Source organism: Cupressus sempervirens, chromosome 3 (assembly GCF_028749045.1).
Source record: "Cupressus sempervirens isolate cs-2001-9-10 chromosome 3, ASM2874904v1, whole genome shotgun sequence".
Lineage (NCBI taxonomy): Eukaryota > Viridiplantae > Streptophyta > Pinopsida > Cupressales > Cupressaceae > Cupressus > Cupressus sempervirens.
Genome location: NC_143120.1, coordinates 240490052 through 240517745, shown reverse-complemented (window position 1 = coordinate 240517745; position 27694 = coordinate 240490052). Strand labels below are relative to the sequence as shown.

Here is a 27694-nt window from a genome sequence, read left to right as displayed (position 1 = left end):
CCTAATCCATAATGCTTTCATTGGACATCTCGATGTTCTCAGATCAGTCATCATATCAGATCTCTTGTTTGAGACAAAAACTCAAATAGATCCTATCTTGCCTTTCTAAGAATATTTTCAATGCTATTGACTGAATTACTAAACTACACAAACACATTAACACAATTCTTGAGAAATAATCAATCCGCTGGAATATTAGACACCTAATTGAATAAGGCAAACTTGAAGTGCCTCTACAAGGAATCAAACTCATATCAAGGATCAAGGCAAAATATTATCATAGATCGAGAAAAATCAACATCCTATACATTTCAAAATAGTCATCATAGAAGAAATTGTTCATCCATTTCTGATAGAAATTTTATTAGAATTCTTGCGTGAAAGAGAAGCTTAGCAATTGATGTAAACTAGGTTCTCATCAATATAAAGATATTATTACGAAGTAATTGGTAAATATTTTCTTAATATTAACAAAGACTGAGAGGTCAATATATACAAAAGAATAAAATGATGTTTCCTTAGGAAACGATCGTAAAGGATTGAAACATTCTATTATAGCTAAAAGAAAGCTAAAGAAAGTTAAAGAAAGCTAGCAGATAAATATAGACTAGCTAATATTAGAAACATTCTAATATTTACAATAGATTACAAATCGATAACCATTAACTAATAACAGAAGCTTATCTATTATTGTAAAAGCCTACCTTAATGGTTAATCTATTCACAACACCATTTTGTCCTTTGAAGTTAACAAACTTATCAAGACCAAGAGGCTTGGTAAGAATGTCTGCAATCTGATCCATACTAGTAACATACTGCAAGTCAATTGTCTCGTCTTCAACCAGCTATCATATGTAGTGACAGTGAACATCCACATGCTTGGTTTGTCCATGGAAGACTTAATTTCATACTAATTTGATAACGCCTTCATTATCAACAAACAAAGTGGTCGGTCCTACTGATGACATCTGCATATCCCCAAGCATCTGACGAAGCCAAACAACTTCACAACCTGCCTTGACTGTTCCTCTATATTTAGTGTCTAAGTGGAGAGAGAAACTGGTTGTTGCTTCTTATTGGTACATGTGACGGCGTCGGATCCCAAACTGAACACATATCCAAAAGTTGACTTTTTATCGTCAACAAAGCCTACTAATCTGAATCTGTGAACCCATTGAGTCTAGGATTAGAAATCTGAGAGTAAAAAAGTCCATAATCTGAAGTGCCCTTCACATAACGAAGCACGTGCTTTGCTGCCATCCAATGATCAGCCTTAGCAGTTGTCATTAAACATGAGATGTAAATGACTACAAAGCTGATGTCAAGGCTAGTAGCAGAGAGGTAGATTAGGTTGCCTACTAGTTGACTATATGTAATATCATCAATGGGAAGAGAATCAGACTTAGCTGATAACTTGTGGCCTTTCTCCATGGGTGTAGATGCAAGGTTGCACTACTACATACGGAATTTGTCTAACAAAGCCCTACCATATTTGGACTGAGAGATGAATATACCAGAAGATTGTTGCCAAACCTCAAAACCTAGGCAATAGTGCATGAGCCCAAGGTCAGTCATATCAAAAGACTGGCATAAATTATGTTTGCTTCCTTGAATCAAAGATGTCGAACTGGCAATGATGATCAAATCATCCACATAAATAACCAAAAGGATGATGTCACTATCAGTTATCTTGATGTACAAATTTGAGTTTGAAGAACTCTTCTGGAAGCCTTGATCACTGAGGTACTTATCAATTTTCATGTACCATGCCCTAGGGGCCTGCTTCAAGCCATAGAGAGTTTTCACTAATCTGAGAACCTGATGTTCTTTATCGACAACCTTGAAACCAAGAGGTTGCATCATGTAGACCTCTTCGTGGAGATCACCATTCAAAAAAGCGCCCTTGATGTCCATCTGATAGACCTTCCAACCAAACTATGTTGCCATGGCTAGGTCTAATCTAATTGTGCTCATCTATGAAGTAGGGGCAAAGGTCTCCTATAATCAATACCCAAATGCTAAGAAAAGCCCTTTGCAACTAAACAAGATCTATACTTATCCAAAGTACCATTAGATTTGTATTTGATTTTGTAAACCCATTTGCAGCTAATGAATTTCTTCCCTGGTGGAAGATCAAAAAGGACCCAGGTGTTATTCTTCAGCAAGCTCTAGTGTTTAGATGTCATAGCACGTTCCCAGTCTAGAATTCCTCTAGCCTCGGAATAAGTTTGAGGTTCAAAAACACTATAAATGTCCATGAGAGAAAGTTAATGGACTCTATAGGTTTGCTCTTTTCCCGAGCACTTCTCCCATTAATGAACTCATCATCACAAAGAACAGCAAGTGTCTTAGCCCAACACTTAGGTCGTGGAGGAAAATGAGCCACATGAGTATCAGAAGATGCTATATAATCAAGTTCCTCGTCAGAAGCATCTGGATCGAACTTAGGTGAAGCATCTACAAATCTAGGTGATCCTACAAGAGAAGTTGTAGGTTTCTATACAGGGATCACTGGAATAACTGGAGTTGAAGGAGCTACTGAAGTCCTCCCACCAACTGGACCTAATGGAAGCCTAACTCCCAAATCATGAGCCTTCATAGGTTGGTCTGCTAGATCAGGAAGAGGAGAAACATGAATGAATCGTCCTCGCTAATCATCAAAGACTACATCAAGATTGTACAAGAGATGAGATGTCTCAATGTCGATCAAGCACTAGGCTTTGTGAAGACTACTATATCCAACAAGCATGAGTTTCTAACTCTTGGCATCCAACTTGGTGCGTGATGCATCAAGGATCCAAACAAAAGCAAGGGAGCCAAAAAAATTTAGGTGACTGATTCTAGGCTTGCAACTTGACCAGGCCTCTTTCAAAGTCTTACCTTTTACCACCACTATGGGTGACCGATTCAAAAGATAAACTGTAGTGTTAACTGCTTCTGCCCAAAACTTCTTCGGAACATGTCTGTGTTCGAGCATGGAGCAAGTCATCTCAATGATTGTTTTGTTCCGACATACAACTACATTGTACTATTGTGGTGTGTGGGGTGTGGTTAATTGGCATTTGATGCCATGAGTATCCAAGAAGCTAGAGAATTCATTAAATAAAATCCCCGCCATTTATCTGACCTAAGAGTAATAATAGATTGCCGAGACTATTTTTCAACTAAAGGTTTAAACTTTCGAAAGACAGGAAATGCATCTAATTTCTTTTTAAGAAAATATACCCACAGTTTCCTACTAAAATCATCAACGAACAACAAAAATACTTGGACCCGAGAATAGAAGGAGTGGCCATAGGGTCGCAAATGTCGACATGAACAATTTGAAGTACCTAAGAAGCTTGCCATGAATTGCCACTAGTGAAAGGTGTGTGATGTTGCTTCCCAGCCTGGCATGCATCACAAACTCCAAGCTGTTGACTCTGAATCTCTAGCAAACCGTGCACAAGCTCTTTCGAGCAAGCTGAGAGAGATAATGCACATTTAAGTGCCCATACCGTTGATGCCAAATTGTGCAAACAAAAGATCGACAAGCAGCCATAGCTAAGTCCCGAGAATCACCAGAATCAATAAGTCGAAAAAGACCATGATCCTCAAGACCCACTACAACAATAGACTGAGTCACCCTATCAGTGATGATGCATTGATGTGAACTAAAGGTAACATCCAGCTGTGGAGAATGTCACAACAACTAACTGATTGAGAGTATTTAGTTCTATCCCTGGAATGTAGTACACATCAGGGAAAATGAGATTCCTCTTCCTCCCACCAAACTGAATCTGAAAGATGCCTTTGCTAACAACGGTGTACCCTTCTCCGCCACCAAAAATAACAGAATCTAAATAAAGTTGGTAGTCAGTGAACAAGTCTTGGTAGTGGGTGAAATGATGACAGGCACCTAAATCAATGTACCAGGTAGACGACTTCACATGATCTACTGGCCTTTTAGCCATGAAGGCGTAAAACGCAAATTCCATCTACTCAGTGTGCTTTGCAATGTTCGCTTTGGGCTAAGAACCTAATTGCTTAGATTGGGAAGCTAAGTGTTTTCGACATTCAACCTTCATGTGACCAAACTTGTGGCAATAGTTGCATTGAGTGTTCTTCCAGGAGATTTCTGAAGCTAGAGCAGAGGATTTTTGTTGAGAAGATTGTTGAGGCTTGCCTTTATCCTTCTAAAAGGATTTAGCAGCAAAGGCTTGCTCTAAGGAGGTGGAGCTGAAACTGCTACCAAGAGTGTGCAGAGATCTATGAATTTCAGATCAACACTAGAAGCAGCGATGTTGAGAGTCTCGATAAAATGCTCATAGGACTTGGCTAAACTCCTGAGAGTGATGACCACAATGTCCCCTTTATCTTGCAACCAATGGCAAGCAACTGATCACAATTTCCTGAATCCTTTTCAGGTGAGCATGAAGCAATGTTCGCTCATCCATGATAATAGAAAACAATGTTCTTCAAGAAGAAAGGTCTACTTTTGTCAAAAGTCTCATGAAGATTTTTGAGATATGCCCATATTCGCAGTTGTCTTGCCGGATGGAATCTGAGAGAGTTGATCATCAACTATGGATGATTTGAGAAGCATCATCGCCTCCTGATTATTCAGATCCCATGTATCCTGATTAGTACCAGGGGTAGTCAGATGTGTAACACCCAGAACAATCTTATCAATATTCTGATATTCAAAAATTGCTATTATCTATTGCTTCCAAGTGCCATAATTATGACCATTGAATTTTGAATTGTTCTCAGGCAAAATATTAGTCAAAAATGTCATAGCACGTTTTTCAATGAAAAAATGTGAAAATATGTCAAGGCACGTACTTTGAGGCAAAAAACAGAATACCCAAAAAATTTGAACGGTTATCTAGAAGAGAGCTCGAAAAACCCAATAAGAATGTTGTTCGTTTCTAGACCTACTTGCTCAAAAATTGAGGCACCTAGAAACAATTAAAACAGATGACAATCCAATTGAGATCTCGAAAAACCCACCAAGAATCTATAAAGAAAATTTGATCTAGTACAGAAAATTAAAGTTTTGAACAGAAGCAGCCCTGCTCACAAAAAATGGCGGAAATGTGCAAAAGAACAAACAGCAATTGCAAAAAAATGGTTGTACAAAGCAAATATCACAAAAAAAATATTCAAAAAATATTGCTCTGATAATTTCAAACAAGATATTATAATATTTTACGAAAAAATTCAAATAATTGGCTCTGATACCATATTACGAAGTAATTGGTAAATATTTGCTTAATATTGACAGAGGTCGAGAGGTCAATATATACAAAAGAGTAAAACAATGTTTCCTTAGGTCAATATATACAAAAGAATAAAATGATGTGTCCTTAGGAAATGATCGTAAAGAATGGAAAAAATCTATTTTAGCTAAAAGAAAGCTAAAGAAAGCTAACAAATAACTACAGACTAACTAATATTAGAAACATTGTAATATTTACGATAGATAACCATTAACTAATAATAGAAGCCTATCTATTATCGTAATAGATATTTGGCAGTTGCATTGATCGATTGCTTTATCCTCTTTACAGCCATCAATATATCAAAATTTTGTACAAATCTAGACAAGAAAAATTGGATGCTTCAATAAGAAATAAGACAAACCATGCATAATTCCTTGAAGGGACATCACACCCATGTTGTGGTCAAGTGGTTGCAATGGGGTTTTGTCACACAAAAGACCCACATCAAAACCCAATGAACTAAAGCCCTGGACATTTGTGGATTCTAATAAATGCTTATGGAGCCCGATAGAGGGTTGCCAAACTTAAATGCAACATGAAAAGAAAATAAATCATGGCTTCTAAGCCAAACATTCTCCAAAGCCACTTATAAAAAATTGAGCACCAAAGAGTTGTATGCCAATTACTACGTAGGAGCACTGGAAAGAACATAACCACAGTTTAAATACACTACCACAATTAAAACAAATCTAACTCTGTCAGAGAGATGCCAAGTTTATTATACAAGTACTACAGGGAACTACTGACCCTGCTCTTCCACTTTAAGAAGGCAATCCATGCATACTACTGACCACATTAAAGGTGCACCATAGCTCCAGCAGAAATACAAAAAGTTTGTTGCTTGACCAATACTGACTATATTCCAGATCTTGAAAATGTGGTCTTAGTTTACTGACACCACATCAAACGTGTCTTATAACCTTACCCAATATTTTTGAAGGAAGCAAAAACCACTATCATTGAATTTGTAAGAAAATTATCTTGATCCATTCGATTTGTATCAAGGATGTTTACGACATAGGTTAAATAAATCAATGCATACAGACAATGGAAATACGAATAGCAAACTCCTATTATTCGCATATGCCAGAACATAACATACAGAGTATATGATATCACAAGATAATTTACAATGATCCCAGAGGGGATATAAATACTATCCGTCGAACCTTCTCGAAGGAGTCCGCCGGCCACAAAACATTATGTCCACTACAAACTACTTACCAGTCGGCTACAAAATCTTTACCGACGACGTCGGCTACAGAATACAAAAACACCGACGACAACCAAGTCGGCTGACACAGTTTCTATCGACGACATCATCCCCCCCCAAAAAGAAAAAGTTGTCTCCAAACGACAATTACAAAATATCTGAGACAAATAAACAAAATACATTAACGCACTGATTACAACAAGATAAATCTACTTCTGACACATCACTTTCACCTTTGTCCCGTACCTGTAGCCTCTGCTAACACAATACTGCCTGATTAATCAAGCTGACCTTGATAGCTACCTGTGCTGCTTTCTCTATTTTCAACTCCTCGGTACTCTGAGCCAAGTGTCGTTGCACTGCCTCCAACTGGATGATCAACTCCTCCCGAGCTCTCTATGCATCCACCAAGACAGCCTCTTGGCCAACACCTACTCCCAATGCCTCTAGTACACAAACACTCTATGCCTGCAGCAGCTTCAAGTCTTCTCAACTAGTCACACTTCCCACGATTGATATCTACAACGATTGGTGGTCTTGGGGGCAACACCCCCGGCGAGGTCGAGGGGCAACGCCCCCGCAGGGTCCTTGCCCCAGGTACGCTCCCTATTGCAATACAGGGCGAGGTCAAGGGGCGCTGCCCCTCACCGCCAAGACCAAATTAGCACTCCAAAACCCCCCACAACAATGCACGGAACACACTATTTCTGTCATTTTCTGCCGATTCCACACTCTTTCTGGCAACCACTGATGCTTCCCCTTCCCTTTGACATCATCTGCTACTCATTCCAAACAATTTGAATCTGTCGTCGTTTTTTTTTGTTTTTTTTTAGCTCATCCCTCTGCTGAAGAAAGTTTCTAAATCTCGGCCTCCACCCTGCTGTCATGCTCTTAGTTTGCCAACACGCCGCGATTCACCTCAGCAATGCCTTCTGCCCTCCTTACCTTTTCCATGGGTTGGGAAACCCACACCACACGTCGACTCTACAACCCCCCGAGCTTGCAAGCAACCCATGGCAAGACTTCGCAAACGGCTTCCAGGATTTCCTCGAGCAGGGAATACTGGAGTCCTCATCGAGGATTATGTCAAAAACTCAATGGACTGTGTTCCAGCCCAGCAAGCTGTTAGCACGGCAAACAAAAGCACCGCAGAATCACAAGGAACAGAGATGCCCGCGGGAGCCGTATTCAACAAGAAACTGAAAACCCCTCAGAACAATGTTGATACTGATCATGTTGCGAGCCCCGATAACCAGTCCAAAAATATGGAGTCGGCACCATTTATTTCCTTCTGTCCGCGGAAGTAAAACGCGCAACAAAGGATGTCCGCGGAGTGTTGGAACATGCCGAGGGCTTAGGTCCACGGAATGGGATTAGATACGCGAAAAAGACTATCCGTAGGCAAATGAACAAACTCCGCGGGAAAATGAAGACCAAGCTCCGCGGGAAGAAACAAAATACTCCACGGGCGGGGAGCTCCTGCAGATAGCTGCAAAGAAGTTACAGAGTTGTCATGCGGAAAGTCTGTGGAAGTCTGTTTGTTTTACGCTGAACAAGGCCCGCAGAAAGATTGTTTTACACGCGGAAAACCATTGCACAAAACGCCGCGGAAAGGGTCAAATACTCTGCGAGAATCCCAGATCTGATATGGTCCAACCCATATGGCCTTAAACTTTTCCCCTTTGATTTCATTTCGACCGTCGTACTTGAGTACCAACTGCCCTGGCGAAAACCTATTGAATTTGACATGTATGTCATACCACGCCTTACGTTTGTTCTATGTCACCTCCGTCGCCCATTGTGGCTGCAGTCGTCGCGCATCTAGATTATTTCCTTGTTGTCGGCACCCTTCAACTAATTTTATGGTGCGATGCATTCTTTTCTTTCTGTGCGGGCCATTCACCGTGTACCAGATGGTGGGATCTTCCTTTTTTCTGGGTTTGGACTGTATGTTCTTCCCCTCAGCTTCAGCCGTAACCGCCTTTCCTTCTTTTGTTGCTCTGTATTCCTTCAGACATTCATTTTCCTTTGTTTTCTCACCTTCGTCGACCTTTAACATATTGCAACTCGGGAACAGTTCGTAGTCTTCTATCTGCCAATGGAAAAAACCATTCACCGAGTCCAGGTTATCGTCATTCAATCCTCCTTCTAGTCTCAATACTCCTTCGTCTGGTTCCATTCTCCTCTTTCCTTTGTCGTCACTTTCGCCTTCACTTTTTGAATCTAACGATGCTGCCTCCTCACCTACCATTTGTGTGTGCAGGTCAATTATGAATCTTTTGCCTCTGCGCTCCATTGATAGGGTATTTCGTTTCCAATCATGTTTTACTTTTGCTTGCACCAACCAATTCCGTCCCAAAATAGCATCATATCCTTTTCTTTTCAATGGAATGACCACAAAATCCAATAAAAATGGTTGCGTACCATTGGTTACCGGTTGTGCCCTCAAGGTTCCCAACAGTTTGATCTCGTGTTGGTCTGCCGTGAGCAACTGGAATGCAGGTAGCCATAACGTCAGCTTTCCCAACTTCTTCCAGGTATCCTCCTGTAACACATTCACGCCGGACCTCCGTCGACAATTGTGTCTGTCAGAACATTTCCCAAAATCCCCATCTCGACGACCATCGGATGCCTTCCCGTTGTGAGTTCCAGAAGCATTGGGTTTGTTGCCATGGTTGCACTACTATCCCTTCCTGTGTCCTCCGTTGCTTTCGAAAACACTGTATAATTCAAAATAGCCGTCCGTAACTGGGGCATTGTGAGGTCACTTATCTTGACTGGTATCTCCGTTTGCAAGATCTGTCGTACAATGTTTTGTTCCGCAGAGTTCCTTGCCAAGGTGTCAGTGATGTCTTTCAACTAAGATGTCTCCGCGGACGATGCCTTTTCAATTTCCGCCCGTGCTTCCCCCAATTTTCTCTTTTCTTCCGTCGGGTCCGAGTACACCTTCGCTTGCCTCTGTGTAATTGCCAGAACCTCCTCTTCATTCGTGCCGACAATGATCAAATTTACTCCAGACTTTGGACACTTGGCATCTTCATGGTCGTCGGGTCCGCACCATCTGCATAATAATTTCAGTGTGTTTGCCGTTGTACAATCCCACGCAAAATGACCCCACAAATTACATGTTTGGCATTGAACGATCGACCGTCTGTTTGCATCATACTAGATTCGACTTCGGTTGCCATTATTATTATTATTGTTCGCATTGTTATTATTTTGCCCTCTGGTATTATTCCTATACCCACCCGAAGTGGCACCATCAATGTTTGCATTTTCATTCCCTCCTAACGTAGAAGCTGCCTGTGCAAGAAGCACCTGCGGAGATCCTCTGGTTGTCATGTTAAAGGAGCATTTCTTTGTCAAATGGCCCATGATCTAACAAATGTCGCAGAATTGGTTCTTTGGACAGGATCCTTTAGTATGACCGTCAGTTTTACACTCTGTGCACCATAGCTCACTGCTCTTTGTCTCCTGCATATTTTTAAACTCCTTCATCATGCGGATCATGTCCTTCTGTAGGGCGTGGACCTTCTTGTTGCTGCCTTCATCGTCGCTGCTATCTTCTCCGGAGGGCTCACCGCTATCAGAATCAGATGAGCTTGTCTTCTTCTTCTTTGTCTTCTGCTCACTTTCCAAGTTCAATGCTTTGTTGTATGCTTCTGTGTATGACGACGACAGCACAATTTTCATTTTCTTCCGCAACTTCGAGCGTAGACCTTCCACAAACCATTTTTTCTGAAGTCCGTCCGCTGGCTTATTTTCCATTTTATTTATCAAATCTTTTAATTTCCTAGCGTAGACACAGACAATTTCATTCTTCCCCTGCTTGGTATTGAAGATCTCACCAACAATTTCATTATCATCACGCAACAATTGAAATTCTGCCAAAAACTCCTTTTTAATGTTATTCCAACTGTCTAGCTTCTGCGGATCTGTACTAGTAAACCAGTCAATTGCCACACCCCGTAGGGTTGCCGAAAATTGTCTCATCCAGTCGTCTTCATCAGTTATGCCATTTGCCCTCCAGATCGTTTCACATATCTTGCAGTGTCAAATGGGATCAGCCATACCATCACCATTGAACTTCGGCAGTTTTTCTTTTGGTCCCGCCATCACAATTGGTTTTGTAAATAGGCGTTGCTCAGTCCTGCAACACTAGCGCTGTTCACTCCCACACCATGGTTTTGTACTCCCACACCGACAATCTGCAATCCCACACCGGCAGATTGTTCTCCCACACCGGCGGTCTGCACTCCTGCACCGACAGACTGTTCTCCCACACCGGTGGACTGCACTCCCACACCGGCGATCTGCACCCCCGCACCGACAGATTGTTCTCCCACACCAGCGGACTGCACTCCCACACCGGCAGTCTGCACTCCCACACCGGCAATCTCAACAGCTACGAACCTTGGTGATGAAGGGTCTTCTGAAGTTGTCCCCAACAGAAGTATATTCCGAACGAAGAGTTCACTCCACGCCCTTGCTTCGTCAGCACTCCGAGCCGTGCGAGTCGATGCTCTTCCGTCTGGATTCTCTTCCCTCGGCGAACACAAATTCAAAAACTCCTCCCGTGCTTCTTCCACCAATTCCACCCGCTGCCAAGTTTCCTCCAATAATTCTTCTGTGCTCTAGTTTCCGTCGACAATCTTCTGGAATCTCCTTCGACGTTCGGCTTGCTGTGCCAAAATTAAATGTTCTTGCACAATACGGATTCCATCTTTTCCCTTCGCCTTATTTCAATCCTTGTTAAGCTGATTTGGCATTAATCTTCATTCCTCCCACCTTCCAAGTTCATAAGGCAACGACGCCAAATGTTTACGGCATAGGTTAAATAAATCAATGCATACAGACAATGGAAATAGGAACAACAAACTCCTCCTATTATTCGCATATGCCAGAACATAACATACAGAGTATATGATATCACAAGATAATTTACAATGATCCCAAACAGGATATAAATACTATCTGCCGAACCTTCCCGAAGGAGTCTGTCGGCCACAAACATTCTGTCCACTAAAAACTATTTACGCGTCGGCTACAGAATACAAAAACACTGACGACAACCAAGTTGGCTGACACAGTTTCTACCGACGACAAAGGACTAGAGCACCATTATTTCCCAAACTCCAGCTACAGCTGCAAGTATAGAGCACGTGCTCTATTTATAAATGAGGTTGAATATGAATATCTACCGAAAATGTATGCACTCATGACTGTCTACAAGAATGTGCTATCTAAATACACAACTCATACTATGTCAGCAGGAATAACTTATCAATCATGCTGACAACAGTTCTTCGAGGTCTGTTTAAAATATCAGTGCCACAAAAAAAAATGGAACTCACAAATAAATGCATAAGCTGACTACTTAAATGCCAGATGCCAAAGAAAAAACCATACATATATGAACCATTGAAATTAGAACATGCAAGGCACCATTTTGGGGCCATATTTTCAAATTGACTCTTTCTGTAATCTCACTAAATTAATGACAACTTTTAAAAGGAAGGTCACAATTTCTGTGTAATGTCCCCTTCTCCGCGCTAGCTATAATGGCGCCTAGTTGGTCTATCTTTCTATCCGGATAGGCTAACAACATGTGATTTAGGATGCCAGCCAATAACAGGAGTTTTGGTTTCAGTTGAGATTTTAAATGGAATATCCTAAGGTTAAAGTCACTTTATTTTATTGAGTCAAAATATAAAATACTTTATTGTTTTAAATCACTTTATGACAAAATGACTTAAGTGTAATGTACCCTTTTTGACAGGCACCAGCTACTTATTTTATTTTAGCCTTTATTTTCCCCAGAGGCTAAAAAGGAATAAATAAGGGGGAAAATATATATTAAATTAATTACTTATAAGGTTACTAAACAATGAAATATTAAAAAGTAACTTTATATTTAATTGATTTAATATTAAAGTGACTAACATAATAAAATATCAAAAAGTCACTTAATAGAATAAAGTGTTGGATTCCTCTAGAAGCTTCTTGGAGTTGCTTGTGAAATCTTTATAAAGAGCCTTTGGGGGGTCATTTTACACATCTTGAGTTGCATATTCATCTATTGTGCTGAGAGCCTTAGTGCTTGCATACTTGCCTGAGGGTTTGAAGACTCTAAGGTGCCAATTTCAGTTGTGAGATATCAACCCTAGTTGGGAGTGGAGGAATTGGTATTCAGCCAATTCATTTGTGATTAATTGGGAGATAATATTTAATGATTTTTGTTCAGCCCGTATATCTAATTTTTGACAACAGTTGGCAAGGATAAAGGTTTCAGTTTTCGCAACGGATCCGAAAAAGCAAAGCAAAAAAGCAGAGCCGAAAAAGCAGTCCGAAAAAGCAAATCCGAAAAAGCAAATCGAAAAAGCAGTCCGAAAAAGAAAATCCGAAAAAAGCAAAGCCAAAAAACATGTCATCTCAGCTACTTATGCCAGGTTCTTTTGGTATTTACATTTGGCAATTGTAGATGGATACATTTGACAAGTAATATATGTCTTTTTGTTACCAAAGTATTCAATCATTGTGAACATTGAAGTATTAAAGGGAAATCAACTTAATTCAGCTGTTCAATTTGTATGCCAAATGTTTGTAAAAACGTCTCATTGCATAGTCATAGAATGCCTACCAAGTGTTTGTGAAAATACCTCTTGGCTGTAGGTGTGCATTTTACATCAGAATTTCATGTACTTGCATTTGGAAAATAATGAAAAGAAGTTGCATATCACTTTGATTTCCAATTAGTTATTTTACAATCATTTGTATTCATCAATATCATTGGCATTCAAAAATCATAGCAAAACAACAAGCATCAGCAAACTGAGGCTGCAAGGGAAGTGTTTGACAAAATTCCTAAGGCAGAAAAACAGGGATAAAACTTCAAAAATTGTCAAAGCACTTTACATTAAGTGACTAAAAGATGATATAGTCTTTTATCCCTGCTAAGATGTTTGCATCTCTCCACACTTCGAAGTTATAAAAGAAAGCATTTGCTTTGGGATTGTCACCATGAACATATGATATTTCTACAAAATCTGAAAGGTTGCATAAATGTGACTGGATATTTGCTAAGGACGAAACCCCTTAAGGAAAATTGTGAGGCTGGACGCAAACCTGGCACTCACATTGCACTTTCAGAACTAAGGACTGGACTGATACGTTGGTTTCAGGAGACTATAGCTCCATGGCAGATAGGGAGAAAAGTGATTGAAGTCAGTTAACACACACAGGTCATTGTTTGGCAGTTGGAGTTCAAACAGCACGGAGGGAGGTTGGTCATCCACAGCAGAAAAGAAAATAATCTACATAAATACCATTCCATTATCCAGTAAATTATATCAGCATTGCCTAGCACCAAACTAAAGTAGCTGAATATATAATAGACGAGTGAAACTGGACGGCAACTCAGGCTTTCTCCCTAGTAAATTCTGCACGTAGTAGCAGGTCAGGGTTAATAGCAGGAATTGCACGCAGAGTTTGGAGGGTCTGCAAGGACATTAAATATCCCTGGCAGTGATTCGGGAGGCAGCAACTCGGCATTGAAGAGACACCCTCACCGTCTGCTAGGCCATACATCGGTATACACATGCCGCACTGAATCCTGGAGAGAACGGAGGTGGATATGTGTACAGTCGGGTTAGCATGTTACAGGTGACAACGGCATATAAAACCAGATATCTGGACGTGGATGCTGGGAAAGCATTCATAGCAAAAATCGGACCTCCATAGTGGCACCGCATTGATAATGGGTCTGTATAATAATTACCCAGTCTGTGTTTTAATCACTATATGTTCATTTTATAGTAAGTTGGAAATCTGTCATCAGTACATTGTATAACAGCTGTTGGTCTATTATTGTGGTTAAAAATCATTATTGCAACCTTGTGTTTTTGAACCACCATCTATGAACTTTCTGAAGGGCACGATTCTATAAATTAACATAATCATTTCATAGCATTTGTGTTAGAAATCAGTACAGTGGTATGGCAGTAGTAATTTTGCTTAAGGACTTGCTTACATAACAACTGTTTGACAAAATTCTCGTTAGTCCAAATTCAATATTTCTGATCAAACCCAGCAGAGATTATTACATTCTGCTAAACAATATTTAATTGCTACAACAGCTCACCAGGTTTTTGTATTACATAGAGAACCATTAAAAAAAATCAGAAAATACATTTTAAATTTTAAATTATAATCAAACATGAATGTTAGGGTAAACAATAAATTTTACTGCACCTTGAGTTATATGCATCTTGCTTAGGAAGATATTATGTGTAATGCCCCCTTTTTAGGCAAAATTGATGTATGAATAATCAGCCTGCTCTCCTGAAGGCAAACACCGACAAGGAGAACACCAAATTTCACATGGAAAACCCTTTCAGGTAAAAACCATGCAGACCAATAGCATTCATTAATGAAATGGGTACCAACCTGAATTACATAAGTGAGCACTAACCCTCCATAAAGCACCAACTCCAATGCAAAACTCAATGTAACTTTTAAAAACACACACAGGATATCAAACACCATGCAAAAATTACACAACACTCCTTGATACAAGAGTTGTTCTGAAGCAACCCTTCAGTATATAAATCCTTATCGCTCTTCCAAATTATGCCTACAACCATCTAATAGGTGCAATATATGTCCAGCTCCTTTAATCCCCTACAACTCAAAAATCACACACAGGGTATAAACTCATTCACAACAGTCGTTAGTCACTTGGCATACTAGCATCTTAATGCCTTGAGTGTCTAAATCTGTTTATTTATTTTGAATCTGCAGCTATGTATATCATATGAGTTGGAATATACCTTTTTTCAAAAAAATTCTGCCGCCCAGTGATAACAAAAAATCCTCTTCACTACACACAAAATACGGCAGATCTCATACAACTTCATCAACTCCTTAATGTTTTTTACTCAGAAATGCTGCTAGCCTTACTAATCACATCAACTAGAAACAGTAGCAAATATTAACACTACTCACCATATCATGCATTGACTCTATAAAACTCCCAGGAATGAACAATTAAAGAAGTATTGATCCCTCCAAAATACAAATAATGAGTTTTAATGCAGAAAATGATTACACACTTAACGCCATTAATGAGCTGCCCCACTCACAACGGAAGCATCTCAAATGACCATTGATTGTATAACTGATAATTCAGAAAGAAATTTCCAAGGAAGAAGCATTTTCATTTCTAATGTGCATACAAGGAATAAAACCAATACAAAGCCCATGATTCTATTTCACCATGTAGATATTCCCTTGCCAAGGCACAAAAGAGAATAAATGACTTGATAAATTGGTTTCAAAAAGAAATAGTAATCAGAAATTATAAAGTCAATCAAAATGTTAAGAATATGCACTGAATAAAACTTACCCACCATTTGCCAAAACTAACGCAGCCCAAAAATAGGTAAATCATGCCTCATTTTATTGGCTTTTATTGTAGAGTTAACCTTTTGAAAATACCTAAGGATGACATGGCAAATAATCTAACTTGGCACAGAGAAGTAGACAAGCAATCAGGTGAAGATGACACAAGGAGCAAGTCGAAAGGTAGGGCCAAAGGCATTCCTATCAATCAACCAACCCTCGCTGAGTTACACAAGGGAGGCAATTCACAAAGGACAACACCAAAAGGAGAGAACCAGAAATCTTTCAATTATTCATCAAATTTTCATCATAAATGCCCAGCTGTGAGGCCTTCTAGGTTACAGCCAATACCAAAATTCAAATACAGAAAGTATCCTCCAACATGCGAGATCTACAATCCCCTTTTCCCGATCCTAACCCCCAAAATCTTCTCCTTCTTAAAGCTAGACCAAGACCCTCTACCTATATTCGCCAAAACGGCTTACACAAGTTTCTAGCTCATCACATTGACAAAGGTTGACCAAATAACAGTCTACACACATCCCAATGATCAACCCCATACATTAAATCATGACCCAAAATTAAATACAAAGGTCGGCCATCGAATAAGAACCAAACAGACAGCTTGGTGAAAGAAGAACAAGACAACACCTAACAACAGACACAAAGGGTCACTGAGGCACTCAGTGAACACTGGATAGAAATCACTCGGCGAACAAGTAACCCAAGCCACTCGGTGAACAAAGAGAGGAACGTGCCCACCAAGCCAGCAGCAATGAAGTCACCAAACAGGTTCACAAAGCTAACCCAGCACAATATGTACCGAGCAGGATAACAATGCAACCCAAGATGCTCCTGATCAGAAGTGGACAAACAACCAGCTCAAGTAAACAACAAAGCAGCTCAGGCACGAAACCAAGTAAGCTCAAGCAAAGTAAGCAAGCAGCCAAGTAGCTGATGAAGAACTGATGAATAATCAACAACTTGATAAGTGTTCCACTCCTCTTTTGTGTCACAGTTCCTGTTACTTGAAGTAATCCTCAAAATATATACGACCTTGATCATCTACCTTTGACATCAATGGCAAAATATTCAACAGCCTTCCCCTTTATTATTGAAATCAACTCCATCTAAAACCAAACTGAAACTAAAATAGTATTGATCCCTGACTTACTACTTCCCCTTTCAAATCAATGATGGAAACCAACCTGCATAATTGAAATGGGACTCAAAATTTTTGACACTGAAAACTTTCGGAATCAAAACAGCAATTCAATGATGGAGTGAAATCACTCCCAACTTTTCACTTTTGAAATCATCAAGAATGTATAAATTGTTAACAGTCCTACTTGCATCAGCAATATGTTTACCTTCTTTACCAATTTCACAACAATCTGATTTGAAAACTTAAGTGTTTCCATGATCACACATTTGACTCACACTAAATAAAAGCAAAGGAAGTGGCAGCAGGAGAATGTCAACTGCACAAAGGAGGTCAGATGAAGGGTGGAGGCCATGTGCAAGGTTCGGTAAAAGGATTTGTGGTCATCAACGAACCGCTGGTTCATGGGGCAGTTGTTCTTAGAAACAAGCAAGAGAGTCCAAGGGGAGGTATGGTAGGGGATAGAGAGGAGGGAAGACTCTCAAATGGAAGCAAATAAGCAACCAAACAAAGCAGAAGCACTCTCAAGTGTAGGGGGCAAAATCAAAGGGAAGGAACCTCTTGAGTGCAAGGTGAAAAGATCCTAGTCTCCGGGTGGGGAAGGGTGGAGGCAGGGATGAGAGGAGGTGGCTAGCAAGGTAAGGTTGAGGAGGGCATGGTCCACCAAGTTAAGATGAGTGATGGTAAAGTGGCTAACGAAGGGAATGAGAGAGGAACAAGATAGGGCATAGTCCACCACAATCACACCCCCACAATGAGGCTCACAAAGGAAAAAGTTGGAACCATGAAGGCAAGGAAGGTCGTTTAGGATCACCAAGTCGAAGGACTCGCACAGCTGGAGCAAATGAAGGTTGCACCACGTGAAAGCACTCAAAGCATCATCAGAGGATCTCTCAAGACCAACTAGGATTGGATCTAACTCAAATGCACACATCAAATCTAACACTCGATTGTGATGAGGGGTTTGCATGTCCCTAGTCTATGCATTAAAGTCACCAACAATAAGAATGTCCCATATAGCAAAGTATCTAGTAATATTGTCAAATAAGTCGATAAAGGGATCCCTGTTTGGCCCACTGTGAATGGCGTATGGAGATGACACCAGCGGGAAGTAACAAACAGCAATGAAGATATCTTGGAGGCGTAAAGCCACCTAGTTCACACGAACCCAAATAAATCTAGCAAAGTTATCAAAGTGAACCACCAAAGTTGCACTCCGAAGTTGACTATTGACCAAGCAAGTCACCTCACTAGTACCGCTCACAGCCTCAAAACATTGAACCTCACCTGTCCAAGTTGAAAGTCAACAAAATCCAATGACACCAAGAAGTGGTCGAGCAAAACCCTCATGGCTCTCAGTGACAAGAAGATCAACAAAGCCAACCACATTAAGAAGAAAGCTTGACATAGACTAGAAGGACCCATTGTCGTTCTAGCAAATGACATACAAGGAACCAACACTATATTCCTTCATGCCCAATTGCACCCGTGACAATCATTTAGCAATTGTAGCTAACTGGGTTTCCTAACCCAGTGAAAAAAATCTTATCATTGCCTTCAAGATTTTAATAACAGCCCATTTGCCCTTGCACCTCATTGCTGCCACAAGCCCCCAAGAATGTTTTCGTTCACCCAACTGCGATATAATGAAGTCCTTGTCCATATAAATCTTCATGGGGGGAGGAAACAATTTCCTCCTAGCTTTGAGGACTTGTAGACGATCAATCGAGGGCAAAAAATAAAGGAAAAGAGTGTTATCAAAGCCAAGCCATGCTCTATCAAGAGTGATATCCAAGATATCAAGCTAATCACTAAGAAAAGAGTACCTTGGAGTAAGCAAATCAGATGTGGAAGGGTGGCCCCAGAGCTTCAAATTCAACTTGCATGCCCTCCTAGTACACTCCTCAACTAATTTAGAATTCAACATTTCCTCTACCCCGGCAAGAGGCGTTGCGATGATACTAATGTTACAAACAAAAGCATATGATTGTAGGTGTTTTTCAATTTTGTATTTAAGTAACTCTTGCAGTGAGACCAATATAGATTGCTTGTTGCGGAGTTCTAGAATGTTGGAATCCTTTGTTGAAACTTGCTCGAACAAGTAAAGGTACCAAGTCTTAGATGAACTCATTCTCTATAAAAATAGAAGATATATCAATCTAGGTCAAAGGTGGAGGAAAAAAATAATGAAAGCCTATCATTATACCTCTTTGGCAAGCAATCAATGGTAATCTAGAACATACAAACAAATAATTGAGATATTCTCTGCAAGGGTCTCGAGAGACATCCAAAAGCACATTAGATAGTTCAAGGTGTGTTAAAGTGAGAAACAATATATATTTCCTATAGCATTATTCCAGCCCCTACCTATACCTACATATATTTCAATGTATTTTGTAACTTTCATTTCAAGATTCCCAAAAGTGCAAGGAAAGTATTGTATATATGTTTTTGAGGATCATTTGACTAAGTCGACACATTTCCTTGCAAGATCTACCATCTATAGAGCCCCTCAGTTGGCTAATGTCTTCCTCGGAGATTTTATAACTACATGGTTTACCCATAAGCATCATCAACAACCAAGATAGTAGATTCCTTTGATTAGCAAGAACTCTTCAAATTAGCAGGGATTAAACTCACGCTAAGTACTAGTTGTCATCCCCAAACCTTCGAGCAGACCAATATTATTATTAATGGTTTGAGGATATCTATGAATCTACGTCACCAAACAATAGAATGAATGGATCAAATGGTTACACCTTAAAAAGCATTGTTATAACACCACTCATCATGTGTCAATATGGAAAGAGTCCTTTTAAAGCATTGGATGGGTAGAGGCAACCTCATTAGCATATTTAATTCTCCTCAAAAATCATGCATTTAGAGCCAAAGACTTGGTACAACAAAGTATAAACAATCTGAATACACTTGAGATAATTACGCCATGCGCAAAATCAACAAATGATATATGCTGATCAAAGAAATGAAAGAACATTTGAAGTAGGGGACTAAGTCTTCAACCTTATTAACAATCTTCTACCAAGGGGAATTGGGATAGGAAGCTCAAACATGATTCTATGGCCCCTATAATATAGTTCAAAAAATTGTTGAAGATGTTTATGAGTTTCATCTACCAACAAATAGTGAAATCTATAGTGTCACTCATGTATCACACCTCAAGAAGGTGTTAGGGCAACATGTTATGCCATGTCCAAAATTAACTCTGCTTGATGAGGAAGGGAAATTAATTTTAGATCCTGAAACTATCATTGATATGCCAGAAAGAAAATTAAGAGAAGGTTATTCCTGAATGTTTGATTGAATGGGAAAACTTGCATATAGAAGACACCACTTGGAAAGAGAGAGAAATATTTGACCATCCAAATCTGAAATTGCTTCTGGACAAGCAAGCTTAGGAAGGGTGCACTGGCATGCCCCCACCAATCAGTGTGCAAACCAAACAGATCACCAAAGGAAACAAGTACAAAATGATTATCAATCCTAAGGTTGGTGGTGTTGTTTAAGGAAAATATTAATACATGATAATCATTTGCTAGAGGTCTGCAGCATTGTGAAGAACACTGATCCATTAGGAAGAGCGGCATTTTTTATGAAAAAATGCATCTTTTCAAAACAAAAGGATATGACCCCCTAGTGATGAAATGTATAAAGATGGGAAATTTATCCGTGAAAAGAGGTGATGGAACCCGAAAATTTTGCCTCCATTTGAAACATAATGTTGGAGACTAAAAAAAAATATTGTCACTTATGTCATGAAAAATACATCAAAGAGAGTTTATTGATTTAGGTCATGAAATTAATGCACAAAAGTACTGAAGAAATCAAATACGCCTACAACTACAGAAGATAACAAATCTCAGTATTATTTACAGCAAATTTTGACTATACCATATGATTAATATATTTAAATCATCCAGCATAAGCTTCAGATTGGATTCCACTAGTGAAGTCAGAAGGAGAGCATGAGTCGAGCAGAAGATTAAGGATACAGTTCCTTATAAAGATGGAAGGTTTGATAGAGGCGTGGTTCAGGGAGATTCTTTCAGGTCTGGTGGACTCCCTTACACCTGGTCAAGTATTACAGTGTAATACAGAGGGACAAAGTGTGGAACTGGTGAAGCTTCCACTTCCAACACAAGTAGCCTTCTTGGACTGGGCTATCAATCTGATTACAGATGTTGTGCAAGAACAGAGCAATAAAATGAATGTGTGGAATATTGCAATGGTCTTTGCACCTAATATGACCCAGATGTCTGATTCCTTGACAGCTCTTATGCATGCTGTTCAAGTCGTCCTGATGAAGATGGCTATGAGAGCACAGGACAGATACTGGGAACTTGTGATTTAATGGAAAACACTGATAATGATGAACATAATAGTGGGAGAGTCAATTTCACAGTGGAATATTATTGCCGCAGCACTGATGGTATTTCAGTTAACGAGAGTGAGGAAGTCTTATAAATCCTATCGATCAGCAAAATGAAAGAGTGGAGGCACTTGACGTGAAGAAATACGGATGTGCGAATTAGAGGGATGTTTGCGTGAGTAAGAGTTATGGAGATTTAAAGAGTAGGATGGAAGATACTTGTCAGGAAACAAACCATATAAGAAGAAATCCGCTTCGATCTTGGCCAGACATAAAGGGTATATGTGCTGGAAGGAACGCAGCACTTGTGTGTTGTTGAACGTCAGGATATATGGTGTCCACGCGTAAAGCAACATTTTTAAAAAACTGACGAATAGTATTTGAACGCAGGTATCACATAACCCATGATCACATTAATTAAAAGTTAATCTGAAGACAAAGCAAACGAGAATATGTTTTATGCGGCTACATATCCAAGTAAGGAATCTATAATATATTGAATGAGGCCCGATAAAAGGAAATACGCACAAGCCAATAAACAAATTTTAAATTACTTCATTGGTGTGATGTTAAAGGGAAAGGGTGTAATTTATTTTTATAAGAAAGTGACTTTTGAGTTTGGAAAGTCATATCTCTTTAATTTTTAAGATATAAAATGAGAGAAATGAGAGATCATTGTAAGATTCATATCCAAACATTTCATTCAGATTCACAAGGAGCATTTCTACATTTATATTATTGTAAGGAGGAATAAGGGTTCATTATGATTTTATAATAAAAATTCTATTATTTTATTTTTAAATAAAATAAAATGTCTTTTGTTTATTCTTGAATGGTGTGGAGATTTAAAACTATAGGCGAGTCGTCCTTCATAATTATGTATTAGAATTCTGTATATAATTTTGATATCAGATAAGTGGACATGGTCAATTAGCATTTTAGATTTGATTATCATAGATGTCGTGAAATATTAAATTGTTTCCGCATTTATGTCCAGTTTGTCTCCCAGCCAAAGGAGTTAAAATTCAATCTAAACTAATTTAAAGATTGCATTATAATTGATCTGTCGCATCTGGATTATTAAAATTGTTGGCAGTATAAGTGCATTGAATATTATGAAGTTGTATGTAAAAATTCTCTAAAGTTGACTCTATCGCCTGGATGAGCAAAGGCACTGGTCTTTTTATTGAAGTCAGAAAATCAATATATTCCTTCTACAAGCATCAATTCCATTATTTACAAAATTTATACAAAACATTCAATTATCAAGTATTCAGCATCCAGTTTCAATTTTATCAAGTTCGAGGACCTTGCCAGCCGGAAAACTCCCAAGTTTAAATTCGCTATAGAAAACCTTGAAACCGGACAGTCATCGTTTGAGGTAAAGGTTAACCCGCCTAGGTGTAGCGGAGCCCGAAGTGCAGGGGAATCAAAAAGTATTCCCGTTCATTGGCCAGAACTGATTGAGAAGTCCTACCGGAGAAGTGGCAGGCTCTTGGATTTCCAATGTGATTTTGGGAACCAACAAAAGGCGTCCAAGGTGAACAGAAAAATGAATTAGGAAATCGGAATGGAATTAAACCAAATATAAATATTTAAATCAGCAGAATTAATTAAAAGATAAATCTATGAATAAAGTAAAATTATAGGCATGTGTGTGTGTGTGTGTTCATGCAATATAATAATTGTGGTTAATCTTGCTCCTCTTTATTATAAGCATGTAATAGTAGATTTGTATAATTAAAAATTAAGAGAAAAAGATTGCTAATAGGAAGGATAACAGCTATCTGAGTTCACTAAGAAGTGAACAACAACCTGCCTTCATGCTTCTTATCAAGTACGCCACCCAAAGATGGAATGGATGACCAGCCTTCCATACTCATGGGCTGGGAATTGAATGGACCAGAAGACCTTCCGTGTTCCCCAGCTTGATCAGAGAGGATGCCCAGCCTCCAAGGTGAACTGAGGGATGGAAGGGCAACCCACCTTCCATGCTCTCACAATAAAAGGATGATATGAATGATGTTTATGTGATATCATGATGCCCATTAATGCAAACTAAGAAAAGATGATTATCAGGACTTATGATTTTATGTCAATTTCCAGTGACTAGTATTTTTGAGCAGGACCTAGACCAAGATATCTCCTATAAAGGATATTTTGATTGGTAATGCATTACATTTCTTATTTTTAATTGGAATTGCAGTTTTCGGCTGATAGTAATGACATTATAGCACAATATCGTTTATGTTGTGGAAAATGGAAACACTTTGATGATAAAGGTGATAAGATCATTCAGTGTATCAAGCAGGTCTTAAAATGTTGAGAATGTTAGGAAGTCCTAAAGACTTCAGTCAAATTTTGTTCATTTAGGAGAGTAAAATGTGTTATATATGCTGAAAAAAGTTAATTAAAACATCTTTAAGAAAAGTGCTTTATAAATTAAGATTATCATGTTATCATACTGCTGTGCTGTTCTGGGTAATCTAATGAGCTGTATTGCAGGTAATATTGTTCTTAACGGTTGAGATTCTCTAAAGAAAAATCCAGGTTTTTGTTCATCATTCTTTCGCCTTTCCGGAACAATTTGAATTTTAAAATTTGGCCTAGTAACATCAGAGTAATGATCATTTAAACAGCATCATATTTCACTGCAACCAACAGATTGGAAATTGGTAAGTGATGATACAATGAAAATATGTGATTTCAATGCATATTATCATTCTGTATAAATGGTATTGCCTTAAAATTATATTACTAAAACTTATGGTAATATAGGTCTTGTACCAGGATATTGTTTTATCCATCTTGTAGAATGTCAAGATAGCATAGTGAGATGATCACAACATTCTAAGCTATAAGCATTGATTATCATTGAGTAAATTCATTGTGCGTTGCTTGCGTTAAGTTACATTTTCTTCCATAACATTATCTAAATTAACATGCATGTTAAATATGCCGAAGCATATATGCATGCTAGCTTATCATATCCACAAAAGAAATTAAATTTCATCATGCATGTTGACCACACAATGCTAGATCCTTTGTGATAGTCAGGTTACTCCATTGGAGTAGCATGGAAAAGCTTAATACTTCATGGCAGCATGAAGTTACCAAAGTGATACTCTCTATATCTCTATCCTCTGCTTCCCTTGCAGAGTTTGAGTGTGATATCATAAAGTATTTGTAATTGTACCATGTCGTATTTTATTTACTTTCTGAATGTTTTTAAAATGGTACGAATCAAAGAAACGAGTATAAATTCCAAACACACTTTCAGAACCCTTATTACTGATATCAATCTACAACTTCAATAAACATCAAGTTTTCTGATACATGTCAAAAAAAGCCCTAAAATGCTAGATGAAGCCAATACTGAATCAGGCCAACCAAATAATCTCCCAATATGATTTATTTGAAAAGTATAGCTACTAAAAGCAATGAATGAAGATGCTGGAAAGTACAAAACAGAATTTATAAGATGCTTCTGCATTCCAGAATGTTGTACCCAGATGAAAAGAGGCACGTTTGATTTGGATCAGACCTTACAATGTTTGTAATTTTTAAACAGCGAACAAAGATTGGTGACTGGTATAGCTTCTGTTTGAAGGCGTATGGCTGGCTGTGCAATGCTAGAAAAGACTGTAACCAGTGCAGAAATGATGTGTCTCTGCTGGAAATAGGTTTGTACGGCCTTATATAGTCAAATGTCTCCTCCCAGTGACAGTGTTTCACTAGGGTTGACTGTGATCGATATGTATGACTCAGATCAAGTGTTTTTTGCTGCAATCAGTATAGGAGTCTTCAAATATGATATGGCAACAAAATATCGAAATTTGCTTGCAACCACAATTGCCATATTGTAGGAATCTTGCATGAAATCTCCAAAAATCAGAACCAAATACTGTAGCAACACAATAACAGATTGTAAATTGTCTTCAAATCCTCAACAAGCTGGCATAATTGTCCCCAAATGGAATTATCTAAGGTCGAGAACAAGGGCTTTCATCCTTAATCCAATATAATGCATTCCCAAAGGTTTTTTGTTCTCCAAAATTGCAATACACCAAGGGTTTTGTCCTCAAAATTCCAACACACCAAGGGTTTGTGTCCTCCAAAATTCCAACACACCAAGAGTTTTTGTCCTTCGATGCAATCCAAAAGTGATATGTAAATAATGCTTGAATGATATTCTAATGAAGAGTCCAAAGGGTTTTTGCTGACACATTCATGTCATTACAATCCAGTCCAAACAAAATATGGATTTTTAAAAAGTTCTCCTTAGACCCACTTTAATAGAGGTCCGAGATTAAGATGTAAATGTTCTCAAATCATAAGAATGTGATCAAAGTTTTACCCTGCACAACGCTAAAGGTGGTGGTGTACTGATCGGGTGGTACATCGATGCATTGTCCGTGTTTATAAAATTAAAAAGAGGCCTACTCTAGCTAGGAACAAAGGGGAATCCCACAAAAATTTATGTACTTTCCAAAAGCCCATAAGTCGTGTAAGAATGAAGTTAGGGTTTAGGGTTTTTCATGTTTTGCTTGAAAGCAGGATTTTCCGATTTTTGAATTTTTTTTTAATACAATAAGGATTTTAGGATTTTGATATTTTTACTATGATCAGGATTCTAGGACATTTTATATTTCGATTACGGACAGATTGAGCTCATTGTCATTGAACAAATAAAGTGCGGTGCGAAACATTTAATGTATTTTTTCTATAGTTATCATTGTTCCTCTGTTAAGTGAGAGGTACAATAAAAATGTGTTATAAGACTATTAGCAAACAATGTTGGTTTGGAAAAACAAATTGCAAAAGTAGATTAGATTTGAGAAATACCTACGAAATGCCTTGCAATGCTTGTTGTCGTTTCTATTAAATAAATGTGAAGGCAGAGAAAGAGAATAAAGATTCGAGGCAGCCATGACTGAGCTACAGTGTTCTTAGAGGTTGCCGGGTCGAAATGCAATACCTTCAAAAAACTGGAATTAATATGCACTGGGGAATATTTATTTGCATTGGCTGATATAGTGGACTGCGGGAATTTATTCAATTTAAATTTTATTTGCTTTTCTATTTGAAATGGACGATTTTCTCTAGTATTAGGATCCGTTTGGTTAGGGCCCGTCCAGTTGGTGGAATACAATTAGAATTCATTTTTAATTTTCTATTTGGTGCGCCAAATCGGAATTGGGAATAGGAATACGTATTCACATTTTGTCCCAAAATAAGCATTTGTCCATTCTTCAAAATACTTGTAATTGGAATTTGCTATTCCCATCCCATTTTGAATTTTTCTTATTTGAAAATATTTTCAAATCCGCTTCATTATAACTTCCCGTTGGAGCTCCCCAAAATGAAAAATCATGGCCATTGTCGGCCATGTCGTGACCAAAGTTGCGGAAGTGCGTGGAGAAAATACTTGCTAAAACCCTGCCTCTGTTGAAACAGTTGTGCGCAGGTTTTTGTATTTCTTTGGGCAGGCATGTTTGAAGCACAATTGCAAGTGCGTGGAGAAACAATTGTTAAAGTGAGTGGGACATGGATGACCCTGACGCCTTGTCTCTGTTGTGACCCCACCCCCATCTTGGGTTTGATTCCACCTGCTGCCAAATCTGTGTTTTATTTTGGTCATTATCAATTTTTGATCCATTCATCCTCCCAATAATCATCTTTTTGGACAGATCTGTTTTTTATTTTGGTCATTATCAATTTTTGATCCATCCATCCTCCCAACAATCATCATTCATAAAATTTGATGGAGTTCGAACCTTCAATCTTCAATTCAAGTTTGTGCAACCAAACAAGAGATAAATGGGATTGGATTTTAATTTCCTATTCTCATTCCTGATTTCCATTCCCATTCAAATTTTCTCTTCCAGTTCCCAATTCCTATGCCTGCAACCAAACGGGCCCTTATGGAAGATGATAGGAATTGGCTTTTTCAAAATCTAGATTTGAAATTTTTTTTGTTTGTTTAAAATTGGCAAAATGAAATTAGCATACTAGACTTCCAATTTTGCCTCAAAACCAAGGTTTCCAACTTCGTACTAGCAAGTAGGAATTGAAAATCAAAACTTGGTTATGTTTTTTAAGGAGCGTAAAAATAATAGATTGGACTACTTTTTGAAATTTGCTTTCAACTTCAAGCTTACGCATACAAATGTGTCTTTACACACATCTTTCAAGTGAAACAAAGGTTCAAGTAAAATCTCAAAAATCGGAATGAAGATTTACAAAACCTTGATTTGGCTTAACCAAGG

The 27694-nt window shown here is 38.6% G+C and overlaps 1 protein-coding gene across 1 annotated transcript in view; it reads right to left on the bottom strand.

Annotated features, from left to right (window-relative positions):
* The window catches only part of AGD2 (Pyridoxal phosphate (PLP)-dependent transferases superfamily protein), a 214031-nt gene extending 187600 nt beyond the window's left edge, over positions 1–26431 (bottom strand). Inside the window, exon 1 of the mRNA XM_089819237.1 lies at positions 26271–26431. Within this exon, the coding sequence (XP_089675363.1) occupies positions 26271–26356 (86 nt within the window). The 5' untranslated portion in view covers positions 26357–26431. The remainder of the gene's footprint in view (positions 1–26270) is intronic.
* Between the last annotated feature and the right edge of the window lie 1263 nt (positions 26432–27694).